This window comes from Melozone crissalis, unplaced genomic scaffold (assembly GCF_028551555.1).
Source record: "Melozone crissalis strain CALT ecotype California unplaced genomic scaffold, PUWL_Pcris_2 ptg000016l_1, whole genome shotgun sequence".
Lineage (NCBI taxonomy): Eukaryota > Metazoa > Chordata > Aves > Passeriformes > Passerellidae > Melozone > Melozone crissalis.
This window is the reverse complement of record NW_026535794.1, coordinates 57,938,136-57,954,913: the sequence shown is the minus strand read 5'-3', so window position 1 is coordinate 57,954,913 and position 16,778 is coordinate 57,938,136. Positions and strand designations below refer to the sequence as shown.

General features: G+C 42.9%; 1 protein-coding gene across 1 annotated transcript in view; it reads right to left on the bottom strand.

The window, feature by feature from the left end:
- Positions 1-16,778, bottom strand: part of NFX1 (nuclear transcription factor, X-box binding 1) — a 99,025-nt gene that overhangs the window by 20,026 nt on the left and 62,221 nt on the right. The window contains exons 14-18 of the mRNA XM_054273333.1: positions 9,099-9,218; positions 8,386-8,465; positions 7,826-8,056; positions 7,480-7,553; positions 4,885-4,986 (exon numbers count right to left, since the gene is read on the bottom strand). Of these exons, the coding sequence (XP_054129308.1) occupies positions 4,885-4,986; positions 7,480-7,553; positions 7,826-8,056; positions 8,386-8,465; positions 9,099-9,218 (607 nt within the window). The remainder of the gene's footprint in view (positions 1-4,884; positions 4,987-7,479; positions 7,554-7,825; positions 8,057-8,385; positions 8,466-9,098; positions 9,219-16,778) is intronic.

The following is a 16,778-nucleotide window of genomic DNA, read 5'->3' as shown; positions in this document are numbered from 1 at the left end:
ACAAGAACGGGTGAGAATATTTTATCGTATTAGTACAGAAAGAGCTAAAAATAAACAAACAAGCAATAATCAAAGATCTTTGAGGACCCAATCTCTTCTCCAGGTCTTGAACATGAGCAGCAGTCACCAAGGTTGTACAGGAACTGAGGAAAAAAGCTTCTGAACTAGATGCTATATTGGTAAATTGAAAGTGAAATAGATTGGCAGAGTTCTCCAGATCCATCCTTGAGGGAGGCGCACCAAGAGTCAGAGGACTCACATGACTCCCACAGTTAGGCAATAGGAGGACACCTGGTGGTTGAAGGGGAGTGGAAATGGGTCCCTACTCAGGGAGGTAACAGAAATTCCTCCCAACCCCTATCACCTGCCCAGGTGCCACTTCGGAATAAGTATGAGGCTCTGGATCTAGAGGGTCAGCCAGATAACGCAGAAGAAAATTATCTGCCCAGCAGGCCTCTCAATTACTCTTCTTCTATGATCCATTCCAACAGATCACCACCTCTGATATTAATAAAATAAGAAGGGTAGTTGTAGTGGGTGACTTCCTTCTGACGGGAACAGAGGGCCCCATATGTCAACCAGACCCATCCTACAGGGAGGTCTGCTGCCTCCCTGGGGCCCACATATGGGATATTACTGAGATGCTCCCTGGGCTGATTCAGCCCTCTGATTATTACCTACTGCTGATACTCCAGGTTGGCATGAAAAGAAGAGTGTCAGGGAAATTAAAAGGGACTTTAGGACACTGGATCAAGTTGTTGATAGGGCAGGAGCACAGGTAGTGTTCTGCTCAGTCCCTTTGGTGGCGTGAAAAACACTGAAAGGAAGAGGAGAGCCCACATTGTCAACAAGTGGCTCAAGGGTTGGTGTCATCAGCAGAATTTTGGGTTCTTTGATCATGGGGCAACTTTTGTGGCACCTGGCTGCTGGAACTGGATGGGCTCCATCTCCCTGTTAAGGGCAGAAGGATTTTAGCTCATGAACTGGCAGAGGCCATTGAGAGGGCTTTAAATTAGGTTTGAAGGGGGAAGGGGATGCAGTTGGGCTGTCTGAAAGGCCCAAGGGTGGTAAGCCTCAGTTAGGGGTGAAATCAGCAGCCCAGCTGAGCTGCATGTATACTATTGCATGCAGCACAGGTAACAAACAAGAAGAACTGGAAGCCATGGTCAGCAAGAAAGCTATGATGTAGTCGCCATCATGGAAACATGGTGGGACAACTCACATAGCTGGAGCGCTGCACTGGATGGCTACTTTAGAAGAGACAAGAAATAAGAGACGAGGCGAAGGCGTGGCCCTTTATATTAGGGAGGCTTTTGATCCCATGGGTATTGAAACTAATGACAACGAAGTTGAATGCCTATGGGTAAGAATTAAGGGTAACCCCAACAAGGCTGACATCCTAATGGGAGTCTTATCATCCACCCGAAATGGAAGAAGAGGTGGACAACTTATTCTATGAGCAGCTGGAGAATGTTTCAAGATCACCAGCCTTTGTTCTTGTAGGTGACTTCAACCTACAAGACATCTGCTGGGAACTTAATACAGCAGAAAAGAGGCAGTCCAGGAAGTTTTTAGAGTGCGTGGAGGACAACTTTTTGTCGCAGCTGGTGAGTAAGCCCACCAGGGGAGGGACTGTGTTAGGCCTATTGTTTACAAACAGAGACGGGCTGGTGGAGATGTGGTGCCTGAAGGCCACTTGGGGCACAGTGATCATGAAATTACAGAGTTCTTGCTATTTGGTGAATCAGGAGGATTTCAATAAGACTTTTACACTGGACTTTCAGAGGGCAGACTTTGGCCTATTTAGGAGATTATTTAGAGAGTACCTTGGGAAGCAACCCTAAAAAGAAAGGAATTCAGGAAAGGTGAGTATGCTTCAAAACAGAGATCTGGAAGGCAGAAGAACAGACTGTTCCTGTGTGCCAAAATATGAGTTGACAAGGCAAATGTTCAGCCTGGATGGACAACGAGGTTTTGAAAGGACTTAGGAACAAAAAGAGGATGTATCATCTTTGGAATGAGGGTCAGGGCTCTCAGAAAGTATTTAAGGGGGTTGCTAGGACATGTAGGAAAAAAACTAGGGAGGCCAAAGCTCACTTCAAACTTAATTTGACAACTTTTGTAAAGGATAATAAAAAATGTTTTTACAAATATACTAACGGCAAAAGGAAGGGTAAGACCAACCTTTGTTCTCTATTGGATGAGAGAGGGAACTTAGTAACTGCAGATGAGGAGAAGGTGGAAGTACGTAACACCTTCTTTACCTCAGTCCTCGGTGGGAAGATGGCTTGTCCTCAGGACAAGTCTCCTTCTGGGTTGGTAGATGGTATCAGGGAGCAGAATACCCCCCCTATTATCCAGGAGGAGACAGTCAGAGAACTGCTGAGCCACTTGGATGTTCATAAATTTAAGGGACCAGATGGGATCCATCTCAGGGTGATAAGGGAGCTGGCAGATGAGCTTGCAAAGCTGCTCTCTATCATTTACCAGCAGCCCTGGCTCACTGGTGAGGTTCCAGATGACTGGAAGTGGGCCAGTGTGACGCCCATCTACAAAAAGGGTGGGAAGGAGGATCCTGGCAATTATAGGCCAGTTAGCCTGACCTCAGTACCCACTAAGATGATAAAATAGTTTATACTGAGTGTCATCACGCAGCACTAACAGGACAGCCACGGCATCTATCAGACCGAGCCAGCATGTGTTTAGGAGGGGTAAGTCATGTTTGATTAACCTGGTCTCTTTTTATGACTAGGCCATCCATCTGGTGGATGTAGGAAAGGCTATGGATGTTGGCTATCTGAACTTCAGCAAAGCCTTTGACACGGTCTCCCACAGCATACTCCTGGAGAAGATGGCAGCCCATGGGGCTTGGACAGAAGCGTTCTTGCTGGGTTAAAAACTAGCTGGATGGCTGGGCCCAGTTAGGAGTGGTGTCCCTCAGGGGCCTGTGCTAGGGCCAGTTCTGTTCAATATTTTTACTGATGACATGGATGAGGGGATTGAGTCTTCCATAGGTAAATTTGCAGACAACACTAAGCTGGTAGCATGTGTTGATCTGTTGGAAGGCAGGAATGCTCTGCAGCAAGATCTGGAACAGTTGGATGTATGGGCAGAGTCCAATAAGATGACATTTAGTAAGTCCAGGAGGAGAGTCCTGCATTTTGGCCACAATAACCCTCTGCAACATTACAGGCTGGGGATGGTGTGCCTGTACATTGCTCAGGCATAAAGGGACTTTGGGGTACTGGTCAACAGCCAGCTGAACATGAGCCAGCAGTGTGCCCTGGTGGCCAAGAAGGCCAATGGCATCCTGGCCTGTATCAGGAACAGTGTGGCCAGCAGGACCAGGGGGGTCATTTTCCCCCTGTACTTGGCACTGGTGAGGCCACACCTTGAGTACTGTGTCAAGTTCTGGGCCCCTCAGTTTACAAAGGACATTGAGATGCTTGAGTGCATCCAGAGGAAGGCAACAAGGCTGGTGAGGGGCTTGGAACACGAGCCCTATGAGGAACAACTGAGGGAGCTGGGGTTGTTTAGCCTGGAGAAAAGGAGACTCAGACATGACCTTATCACTCTCTACAACCTCCTGAAAGGTGGTTGTAGTCAGATGGGGTTTGGTCTCTTTCTCCAGACAGCAACTGACAGAACAAGAGGACACAGTCTTAACCTGTGCCAACAGAGATATAGGTTGGATACTAGGAAAAGGTTTCTTATGGAAAGAGTGATAAAGTTCTGGAATGGTCTGCCCATGGAAGTGGTGGAGTCACCATCCCTGGATGTGTTTAAAAAAAGAATGGATGCCATGGTTTAGTTGAGGTGTTAGGGCACAGGTTGGACTTGATGATCTTGAAGGTCTCTTCCGACCTAGTGATTCTGCAAATAAAGGCTACCTACAACAGTTTAGGTATGATATTAGGAAAGACTTGTACAAAGAAAAGCCATCTCTGGTAATTTCAACTGTTCAAGGAAAGGGCAGTGTGCGTCCACACAGAAAGATATGTGTTAGTGACTACAACACAATAGCCAAAGTTCTTAAGTATGCTGGCACTAGCTTTGGTACAGGAAATCATGAAGCAACTATATGGGAAATGTCATTATTTTGACTTTACACAATATAAAAGAACATTAGATTTTAACACACATAATAGACTGACACTGAAATAATCAAATGTAATATAAAGAAAGAAGACTTGATAACAGATATAAACTAAAACCAGAGATTAGGGACTTCAAAGGCAAAGACTTCAGTAAGTCAAGTTTCTGACAGAAGGATACTGGAGAAAGTTGACCACTTCATAAAAAAATTTATAAGTAAAGGGACAAGATATTTCAGTCCTGAGGAACACCAGGAAAACTAATGTCACAAAATTAAAATCAGGTTTGTGGTGCCAGCCAGGATGACAACACCAAAGCACCAATCAAACTGAAATACAAACATGAAAACTTCTAAAACAGGTAATACAAAAATATTGTAAATAGTTAAGAGGATGACTAGGAGAAAATATGGCCTATCAATAATCCAGAAAGGAACACTGGATTGCTGAAACAGAAGATAAAGTCAATTGCCCTGTCTAGAAATCTGAAAAAATCCAGAGGAACTCCAGTGTGTTGGCAGAGTAGAAAAAAAACTCTGAAACCACAGTTGTATTGTCCCACACTTAATTATTGAACAACCAACCATACAATGACAGAGATCTCATTCTACATGAAAGAAAAACCATGAACCACCACAGAACTGCAAAATACTCTAAGCATATTGCTAAAGTAGAGTCAGACTGGTACTACAGCTAGCATTTTTATAACCACAATAATATATTTTTCATGTCACGTATGCTTCAGGTACACACAAAGGCTTCAAATATGTTACTACATCTATCTCCTTACCTGGCTTGCTTCATTTCTTTTTTCGTAATAAGCCTACTGATTTCTACTGAATCCCCAAGCTGTAGATCTGTTAGCTTAGTTGCTATAGATATAGCAGCTATTCTGAAAAAGAGAGTGGTAGATTTCATTTAAAACAACACATAAACTTCTGAAAAGGTATATAAGGGTGCAGATTTAACATCTAGGTGGAAGAAGTAAGACAGACTGATCTTCTTCTCATTAGACTGGAACTGTAGTTCTACACCACCAAGTTTTAGGAACCTGATCTAGTTACATAAATCAAGAGTCTACTCTCATTTCCCTCAACTAGGAGTAACACTAACAAATGGACGTGCTTCTTATGCAAGTTGAAATTAGGCACGGCAAATACTCTTTCTCCTCACTTGCTAATTATACAAGCTAAAGCTGACCATATAGCTTTAACCATCATTTTATCTAATTTTTCCCTGACTGTATGCAACTAAAATCTGTAAAGTGAATTTACGAAGTACTTAGAAATTTGCTTGGAAAATATGGTTAACACAATCCACAAGGAAAGGACAAAATGCCTACCAAGATCATTACCATTTTCTTTATAAAGATTCTTCCAAATTCCCTTCAATAACAACTCTTCCCAGTCTCCTTTGCTAAAATTTGTATAACTAAAATACACAGAAATTTTTTAATGGAAAAATCCCACAAAATTTTCAAACAAACTCCTAAAAATGAAACATTGTATCCTCTTGAACTAGCTTTTCTGTTACATTAAAATAAAAGGATATATTTGTTTCTGTATGTTTATCTCTATGTTTTTCATCACATTCAAAGACCAATCACCTATCAGGAAAAAGGAAAATCATACTACATAAAACAAAAAAAATCACTTAGAGGCACTTCATATTAATCAGCTGATGCCAAAGTCTAGATAATGGGACATTAGATGATATGAATCATTTGTGCCATATGTACAGATATAGCAGCACAGGTATTTCCTGTTTCCTTGGGCATTCTTTCACCAACATTCACTGACAAAGCCCAAAGCTTCTCTAAAATTTTTGAGAAAACTTGGATACTCCCCTAATTTGCTGACTTTTACTTTGCTGTGGGGTTTTTTTTTACAGTTTTTGTTATCATTGTTTTGGTTTGGTGATAGGTAGGAAAAATAGGCAACTTATCTCCACAAAATTAGAATAATCTTTCAGGAACCTGAACTGCTGGAGTTATCAAACTTAGCTGGCACGTTACTATCACAAGTCAAGAATAATTTGCAAGCACATATGAACACATTTTAACTGATACAAACACCTGCTTTAAACAGAAGAGTTTCCCTTCCTCTACATTTGGGCTCTGATCAGAGAAATAAATACATAGGCATTCACCTCACACATGCAAGATCTTTCATTGGCTTCAAAGAACCATTTTCCTTGCATGAACATTTAGGCAGTGCCCAAGTTATAACAGCAGAGAAAGAACTTCAAAAATCTGGACTTGTATGTTATCTTCTGAACTTATCATTAATGACAAGCAATTGTCAATTTAAACTGGTATTTCAACATTGAGCCAATCTTCTGATTTGTATTCATAGTGATGAAAAGACCAAAAAAACCAAACTTCTGTACATGTATCTTGCATTCAACTTAGTATTGACAACAACTTTTGTTTCTAATTAGCACATTTTTCTCCTTGTTTTCATTAGGTAGCACTAAGTGCCTAAGCTAAACTATTTTCTGTCAGAATGTGAATATGGACAGTGTTCATCAGAAATCAAGCAGCATACCCTAGGCCGGACTAGGACAAAAAAAAGGCCCTCCAATACCAGTTCCAAATAAACCCATCACTAAGAAACCTTCTCTGAAAGACAGGAAGAATCTCAGACTTTGGTTGCCTAACAAGTAGGATACAGAACAGAATTCTGATCACATACCAACTATTTAGACTAACTTTTTTACTCCCTTTCAATCACAGCCTAAGAGTAAGATTTTTAAAATTATTATTATTACTGTTTTGCTATATTCATTTCAAAAGTTCCAAAGCCCCATTTTTCTTCTTTTCCTTGTCCATTCCTTGCTCTCTCTCCTATGAGAGAGAAAATCAAGTTTAGACACAGGATCTGGAGATTGTTGCAATAAATACAGTTGGGTAGGGCTCAGTTTGCCCAAGATTAAAACCCAAGATTTAGATGCCAAAGCTCTCCAGCCTAAATTTAGCTATTTCGGAATTACTTTAAATCACTCTTCAGCATCCATCATCTCCACTGACTAGGTTCCATCATACAAGATTATAAACTTGAACAGCAAGTCACACATGGACTGCAATCACCTACATTTGGGCTCTGTGGGTAGAATAGAGTTCCACATATGGAAGAGTCAAGCTTTGACAGACTAACAGGGGAAAAAAAAAAAAAGAGTTCTAATACAGCATAGCTGGTACAAAAGCTCTGGGAAATACCACCACCACCCCCACCCCCACCCGTGAAAACTACCACATGTCAAAGTACAAAAAAGTCAAAAAGCTTGTGAACTAAATATATTCAGTCAAGTCTAACCACCTGCAATATAATCAAATTGTGAAGCAGTAGGTCCGGAAAAGAATTGAAATCATTATTACCATACCAACCTTTGATATGTATTAGATGCTTCGGAGCATATCATACTTTCCTTTCTTCTTCCACACTCACACTGAAGATCAACCTGCCATATCACATAAGTGAGCAGCTTTTTAAAGTTTTGTCTATTTACTGCCATGAAGGATATAAACTTATTCATTTTAGATGGCCTATTTTAGTGGAATAAATGCTACCTAAAAGTGATGAATAGTTTTATTTTTAAAAAATCAGTTTTTTAAGTTTACAGACAAAATGTTAGGTTATCAATATACAAACATGTCACAACTGTTACTGGCTGATAATTAAACCATATAATTCACCTCTGACTTTGCAGTGAATTTCCTTTAGGTATCTAACCTTTGCACAGCAGGATGTTGTCGGGCAGTGTGAAGAAGGATGACATGGAGCCATACACGGATGATTACAATATAGCCTTGGAATAATACATGGTTGTTTACATTCTTCATCTATAAGACATTCTCCTTTATGACAAATTCTTTTACATTTGTGCATTCCACATTTTAACATCTGATTGCAGCGAAGTCCACAGGAAATGTCAGTGAGATGACAAGGAATATTACTTCGCAGCTGAAAGAGAAAAGGAAGAAGATGACAACTAATGGTAAAAATTATCAATGGAAATATCAAAGTGCTTTTACTGTTCACACCTTCAATGGCACTGTCCACATAAGAATCTTAATACTAAAAGACCTTAGGTCAAAGAATGAGTTTTGTTTTATACTATAGTCCAATAAAGTTGGTTTGCCTGTATATAGAATAAAGATATACTTCTCCAATTTAATCACATTAAACTCCAACTCCAGTAACATATTCCATTTCAAAGATGACACAAAAATCTAAGCCTACAGTCATAAAAAATTGTTTAGCATTCAAAACCATTAATTGTCCAGACTTACTTCATGCTTGCCCATACACCACTTCTGAGTGAGATAGGTACAGGGGGGACATTTCTCCTCACTATGACATGAATGGTACACTGCAGCCACAGAAATACAAAAGTCGTAACAATTTTATCAGTATACTTCAGTTGAATGCATTAAAGAAGACAGTAAAGACTATTACGCATGAGAGTGCAAAACTACACAATTTATGGGAAGGATTATGCATCACAAAAAATTATGATGCCAAGTATTTATGCGAATAATCTATATACACTCTAAATTAAATAGCAGATAATTTTCTAACTTGTGAGTAGGGTTTTACTCTCAGGCAAAATTTGCCAGAAACTGTCTGACCCACACTACTTATTCTGTGATCAGCCAATTAATTTCCAAGGAACATAGAAACTAACTGTTCCTTAGATTATCCTACTGTTTCAATAGAGCACTTGATCTTTGAAATACAGCAATTAATGTGTTGTGACTAATAAGAAAAAACACCAGAAGTACCACTAGTAGTTTTCATTGCAAGTTTTTAGCTGGTTGGCTTGGATATATATTTTCAAATAGACCTATGTACACTTTTCTACATTTTGATTAAAAGAACCCCAAATTAAAACAAACAAACAAACAAACAAACAAACAACCCCACTACACAACAAAACCAACCAATAAAAATTCAATAAAAAAACTCCGAAAAACCCCAATCAAAACTGAATGTCTTGACTTACCTGGATGATCACAGTCATGTGGCCTGGTGCATGTTTTTTTACACTCTGGTGGCTGAGTGCCACAGGGAACAGGGGGGTAAATCACAGATTCACCACAATAACAAGTCAACTCGTCAAAACCTGAAAAAAAAGTCAAATATATCCTAATGACTACATCTATTTGCATGTTTCCTCTATGAGAAATCTTGACGTAACATGCAAATGTTTTATTCCAACTTTGTTTCTTAATATTAAGCACTAATATTTGAAATTAGTGAATTTATTAGCTTTTGTTGCTCCTACAAGAAAACTAGACTATGAAGACTTGGTTAGGAATTATGCTTTGCTTTTGGAGCGGTTCTTTCACATCAATATTTTGAACCAGAGCAAGCAAAATGCTCATGTCAAGTTGAAAGCTTTGCTGTTCTACCCTTGTCCTGGGCAGATGTTATGATGCTTGTATCCCCATTCGTCTGTTCTGTGCCTTTAAGACCAACTCTGAAGAGTGGAAGTTTTGTTTGGGTTTCTCTTATCAGGGACACAGAGATGAGCAGTACATAGGGCTGTTTTTCACTTCTTGCTTTCAGCTTGCTGCTTTGCTTGCTCTCTTTTCTGCTCTCGCTTCTGCTCTGCTTTGGCCTCTGCTTATTAGCTAGTTCTAGCTAAACAGTCCACATCCCTTCCTGGACTGTTTCTCCTCTCCTGTTTCTGTGACCATCTCGAAACTGCTCCGGACTGGGACCTGGGAACACCGTTCGGCTGCAGCAGCTGCCCCAGCGCCGGAGGGACTGAGAATAGAGCAACCACCCCCGAAAGAGACTTTCTGATTTTGTCATCTTTCTCAGAGCGGTGTCATCGGGTATTGTTCATTTTGTGTGCTGAGGGGTGTTGTGCCTGAAATAAACAGGTTCTTTCCACCTCTCTCCAAGGAATTTTTCCTGAACCGGTTGGGGGGAGGGGCCGTGTGGGTTTTGCTTTCTGGAGGGGTCCTCCCTTGCAGATTCTTTAACAAATTTGCCCTAAACCAGGACAAAATATTGGTGCCCAAACGGGGGGCTCGAGAGAGAGTGGAAAAACCCTGTTTTGACTGCATTTTGGTTGCTATTACTCTGTGTTCATTTAAATCAGCTAATAGCCATGCTTTTTGAATTCATAATGTCTATTGGGGTGAAGGTTTGCATGCATTTCTGGTCCCTAGGGTTTTTTGAGATTTTAATACCTCTCTGGTCCCTAGGTTTATTTTCTTACCCAGAAATAGCTTTAGTATTGCCCCTAATACGTAGTTTTTACATCAGAGGGGCAGTGACCAGAGTAGCTATCCTGCTGGGCTTGGTGGCAATGATGTGCAAGAAGTTTATAAACATGCTAGGGTCTGCTCCAGGTATGAATGGTTCATGGCTATGGTTATGCATCCAGTTTGTTGCAGGAGGAGCAGGAGGGAATGAGGTTTTTCAGCCTCTGCTTTCCTTCTTCTCCTATGAATCAGCTGCATCACTAGTGAAGGATGTTCAGTTTCCCCTCAATGTTAAAGAAGCCATCTTTCTGGTATTCAATCTGGTAACCTTCCTCTATACAGCCTGCTGCTTCTCTAGAATGAGGGCTGAGATTTCTAGATGGACTGATGAGACCCCTGACTCAGGAGCAGACCCTGGTGTGGAAAATCCTAAGTGGTGTGGGAAATGGGAGGATATGGGCCAAATCCTGAAGGAATTCTCTGACCCTATAGTCTGGGATTTTCCCCATGAACAAATTCAGAACCCAGCTGAGGTGGGCAAATATCTGAAAGAGAAGTACCAGGATGAGCCTAAGGAGAGGAAGGTCACTGCAGTGAGCTGGGCCCTGGCATATGCTTATCGCACACTGCTAGATACTGTCTGACAGCAGACAGAGGCAGGGGGGCAGGGAGATAAATCAGCAACTGTCCCAGTGACTCAGGCTGCAGCTAACACTCCAGGCTCGAAGCCAGCATCTAAACCCATGGCTGTTGGTACCAGCACTAGAAGTGGGAAATGCACGGACAAGACCAATAAATCAGGGGATGATGATGATGATGATGAAAGAGAAGGAACCTCAATGCCTCCTGACATAAAATCAGCAGTCAAAGCAGCAGGTGCAAGATCATATGAGTCCTTTTCGCTGAAGGACCTTCGTGGCCTACGGAAGGACTACACTCGAAGGTCTGATGAATCCATAATTAGTTGGCTGGTCCGTCTCTGGGACGCTGCAGGCGAGGCTACAATTCTGGATGGCACTGAAGCCAGGCATTTGGGATCCCTGTCACAGGATACTGTCATAGACCAAGGAATGATGAGCGGGGCTAACTCTCACAGCCTCTGGGAACGGGTCCTAAGAAGTGTAGCAGAAAGATACCTGTGTGCAGACGATCTCTATATGCAGCAAACCCAGTGGAAAACCATAGAACAAGGGATTCAATGCTTGAGGGAAATGGCAGTGGCAGAGATTATCTTCTCAGATGATGTAACAACTAGGAACCCAGACTTAGTACCATGCACGTCTGTGATGTGGCGAAAACTCATACGACTTGGGCCATATGAATATGCTTCTGCCTTAGCCATCATGAAGAGAGATGAGAGGGATGAGACTGTGCTTGACATGGCAAGGAAGCTCCGAGCATATGCAGATGCTGTACATGGCCCGACACATGCCAGAATCGCAGCGATAGAAACACGTCTGCAGAACTTAGAGGATAAGATAGAGGAGAACCATAAGAAGCTTAGAGAGGAGATTAAAGAAGACCTTCTCCAAATTTCAGCAGTACAGATCTGAGGTTCTGGTATCCAAGGCAGACGTTTCCCAGATGGTGAGAGAAGGTACACCTCACGAGCTGAGCTGTGGTTTTACCTGCGTGATTGTGGGGAAAACATGAGAAGGTGGGATAGGAAACCTACTGCTGTTCTGGCATGACGAGTGTGTGAACTGAAGGAAGCCACCAGAAGGAAAGCAGCTCCAGTTGCCCGAAGTCGAATGGCCAGGTATGATGATGATGACATGTCTGATCCCCTCGAAGGAACATCCAAAACATACGCCCAGGGAAAGAAGGATAACCAGGCTTAGAGGGGCCCTGCCTCTAGCCAGGTAGAGGCCAGGGAAAATCGTGTTTTTTGGTCTGTGTGGATTCATTGGCCTGGCACATCGGAACCACAAGAGTACAAAGCTTTGGTCGATACTGGTGCGCAATGCACATTAATCCCATCAAGACATGTGGGGACAGAGTCTGTTTCTATTGCTGGTGTGACAGGGGGATCCCAGGATTTCACTTTGGTGGAAGCTGATGTGAGCCTAACGGGAAATGAGTGGAAGAAGCATCCTATTGTGACTGGCCCAGAGGCCCCATGTATTTTGGGCATAGACTACCTTCAAAGTGGGTACTTCAAAGACACAAAAGGACTCAGATGGCCATTTGGAATAGCTGCTGTAGAGACAGAAGGCATCCAGCAATTGAACACCTTGCCTGGGTTGTCTGAGAATCCATCTGCAGTAGGATGCCTGATGGGAGAAGAGCAACGAGTGCCAATTGCCACTTCCATAGTGCATCGACGACAGTATAGGACCACTTGAGATGCTGTGATCCCCATCCTTAAGATGATCCGAGAGCTGGAGAGCCAAGGGGTGGTCAGCAAGACCCACTCACCCTTCAACAGCCCCATTTGGCCTGTGCAAAAATCTGAAGGAGAATGGAGACTGACTGTGGACTACCGTGCATTGAATGAAGTGACTCCACCACTGAGTGCTGCCGTGCCAGACATATTAGAGCTCCAGTATGAGCTTGAGTCCAAGGCAGCAAAGTGGTATGCCGCTATAGACATTGCCAAAGCATTTTTCTCCATTCCTCTGGCAGCAGAACGCAGGCCTCAGTTTGCCTTCACATGGAGGGGAGTGCAGTACACCTGGAACCGACTGCCCCAGGGGTGGAAGCACAGCCCCGCCATCTGCCATGGACTGATCCAGGCTGCACTGGAAAAGGGTGAGGCTCCAGAACATCTGCAGTATATTGATGACATCATTGTGGGGGGGAACACATCTGCGGAAGTGTTTGAGAAAAGGAAGGAAATCATCCAGATCCTCCTGGGAGCTGGTTTCGCCATTAAAAAGAGCAAAGTAAAGGGACCACCTCATTAGATTCAATTCCTGGGAGTGAAGTGGCAAGATGGACGGCATCAGATTCCTACAGATGTCATCAACAAGATCACAGCAATGTCTCCACCCACCAATAAGAAAGAGACACAAGCTTTCTTGGGTGCAATAGGTTTTTGGAGAATGCATATTCCTGAGTACAGTCAGATCGTGAGCCCTCTTTACCTGGTCACCCACAAGAAGAACAATTTCCAGTGGGGCCCTGAGCAGCAACAAGCCTTTGTCCAGATCAAGCAAGAGATTGCTCATGCAGTAGCCCTTGGCCCAGTCAGGACAGGACCAGAGGGGAAGAACATGCTCTACTCTGCAGCCGGGAACCATTGCTTGTCCTGGAGCCTTTGGCAGAAGGTGCCTGAGGAGACCTGGGGTCGACCACTGGGATTTTGGAGTCGAAGCTACAGAGGGTCTGAAGCCAACTACACTCCAACAGAGTGTTGGAAAAGAAATGAAATTTAGCAAATGTGTAACTATAGTTTAGTTATGAGTTGTGTGTGAATTGGTTTGTTAAAAGCAGTTTTGTAGCCGTTGATAGTGTGTGTGTTGGGTTTTGTGTGTAACCTAGCAGGTAGTCTTAGGAATTTAATAAATATTTGAACTAGTGCAGGAAAGTAAGAATGCTAACCTGTCTGGGGGCAGCATACAATGCTCTTAGAATAAGATAAGCAGAAGATTTATGATCTTGTGCTTGTGAACTAAGGAATGTATCACAAGGGGACTGTGACTAGGCAAGGGGAACTGTTTCTCGGAGACCTTGTTATGAATCGCATGTATAAAAAGGGAAGCACCCATACGTGAAATTGGGGGCTCGGACTTGGGACGTTAGTCCGCCGGCACCCCCGGGCCCTTAATAAAGCACCCACAAAACTTATCCGAGTTTTGTGTCATTTATCAATCAGGCAACAGTTTTCTGGCGACTGCAGCAGGACTCCGAGGGTTGCCGGGGCGGTTCCGCGTCTCGATCCACTCCAAGCCGACACCGAGCATTTCTCGGGGAGCCATCGGTTCGTGCCCACCCCGCGCCTGTCGGACAACTGCCAAGGTAAGCCCGAAGGTGCTTTATATTGGAAAAAGATGATAATTGGATTTGGATTTGGTGGTTGGTAGAAAAGCCTAGGCTCCGGCCATAAGATGTCTAAGGACGCAGGACCGGAACTCGCCTCCTGTTTTTTTTTTTTTGGGAAGGACGGCGAGAAGGTATATTGGTTTAAGGTACATTGGTTTATTGGGACTAAAGGTGGAATTAAAGGCTGTAATATGATGTCTTTTAAAACTTTTAAAACCTTAGTACAAGCCAATGGTAAAATACCTGGAAATACGCCATTAGGTTGTATATTGAAACGATGGAAAAGTGAGGGGTATTATCAAGAATTGGATAAAAGTAAAATGATAGATTATTGTAATCATTGGTGGCCTGAATATGAGATTGGGGAAGCGGGATGGCCGGTGAATGGTACACTGGAATTGGGGATAATGGAATCTCTGATGCAATTTTTAAGGAAAAATGAGAAATGGGATGAAATGCCATACTTAGATTTGTTCTTTGTTTTACACCAGAAAGAAGAATGGCAAAAGGAGTGCGGTATTTTGGTTTTAGAAGTGAATGATGAGAGGGAGCGTGTGGGATGTAAAGAAAGAAAGGAGCGTAATTTGTATCCTTCAATTGAGGAAGATTTGTCTTATTGTATAGCACCCCCGAGGGTTCCGGTTGCTCCTAATGTGCCCCCTGCTCTCCCTGCGGATATAGCTATAAAAATGGGATCTAGTGAGAGTGATAGTGATGGTGATGATGGTGAAAAGAATGAGAGTGTTAAAAGAACTCCGTTAGCAGGGCGGACTCGCCAGGGAAGGAAGGGGCAGAAGGGGCCACAGTTAATTGCGCCGTTAAGGGAAGCTGTGGGACCACAGGGAGAAAGGATACTTATAAAGGTGCCTTTCTCCCCCGGGGATTTGGTAATATGGAAGCAATCAGCGGGGAGTTATCGGGAGGATCCTGAAAGGGTGGCAAGGGTGGTTAAAATGGTAATAAAGACTCAGAATCCAGACTGGAATGATTTACAGGTATTATTAGATACTATAATGGATTCCACGGAAAAGGAAATGGTTATTAGAGCCACTAGAGAAAAGGCTCGTGAGGAGATTCGGTTGAGACAACTAAATGAAACAGTTGATGAATTGGTACCTAGTGAGGAACCAAGGTGGGACCCAAACTCTATGGGAGGAATAAGGACTGTAAAACGATATCAGGAATTGTTGGTGGAAGGAATTAGGACAGGAATACCTAAGACTATGAATTGGTCTAAGTTGTATTCGGTCAAGCAGGACAAGAATGAGTCACCATCTGCCTTTTTAGAACGATTAAAAGACATGGCTCGGAAGTTTACTAATTTAGATGTAGAGGATCAACCAGGAAAACTTCAATTGGCATTGTTGTTTATGGGGCAATCACAAGAGGATATTAGGAAAAAGTTACAAAAGCTGGAAAGAGAGGATACTCGGAGTTTGGATAAAATGTTGGAGGTAGCATGGAAGATATACAACAACAGGGAAAAAGAAACTGCAAAAAGACAACAAGCTAGTATTCTGGCTGTAATGCAACAGACAGGGGCAGGAGGAAGACCCATTAGGGGTCGAGGTCAGGGAGGAGCTAATCGCGGACAGAGGGGGATGGCGAAAGGTCAGGGAGGATTTGGGTTTGCACCTAACATAGGGAGGTTGGATCCAAACCAGTGTGCATTTTGCCGACAATTGGGACACTGGAAAAATGAATGCCCGGTTAGAGGAGGTATGGGCATGGGAAACATAGGATTAAGGACAGGTCCGATGGGGAATGCTCCTGTGGGAGGATTCACGGGAGGACCAGCAGAGGTTGCTCAAGCACTAGCTTTGGGAAACTATCAGAATCAAAGCTGACTAGACCAGGATTTGAGGGTAGTTTTAGAGATAGATGGAAAGGATCAAGAATTTATGGTAGATACTGGAGCCACTTATTCTGTACTTAATAGACGATTGGGACCTTTGAGTGACACAACGGTACAGGTGGTGGGGGCAACAGGGAGGCTAGAGGAACAACCATTTTAACAACCTTTAAATCTTAGGTTTGGGGGGAAGGAAATAGATCACCAATTTTTGTATATACCAAATTGCCCCACACCCCTTCTTGGCAGAGACCTGTTGTCCCGACTTAATGTGAAAATAATATTTGAGGGGGGAAGGGTGAAATTGGAAATACCTGAGGAACAAATAACAGGCATTTTTGTGATCAAGGAAGTGGATGCCTCTCCTATTCCAGAAGAAATTGAGCAGGCTGTAGTACCCTGGGTATGGGAGTCAGGGGTCCCCGGAAAATCTAAAGCTGCGCAGCCAGTAAAGGTGGATCTAAAGGAAGGGGCCCAAACAGTGAGGGTAAAGCAATACCCCTTGAAGCTTGAGGCAAGGAGGGGAGTAGCCCCGTTAATTAAACAATTTTTGGTTCAAGGAATATTACAGGAATGTGAATCGGAGTATAATAGTCCAATTTTTCCAGTGAGGAAGCCTAATGGTAAGTAC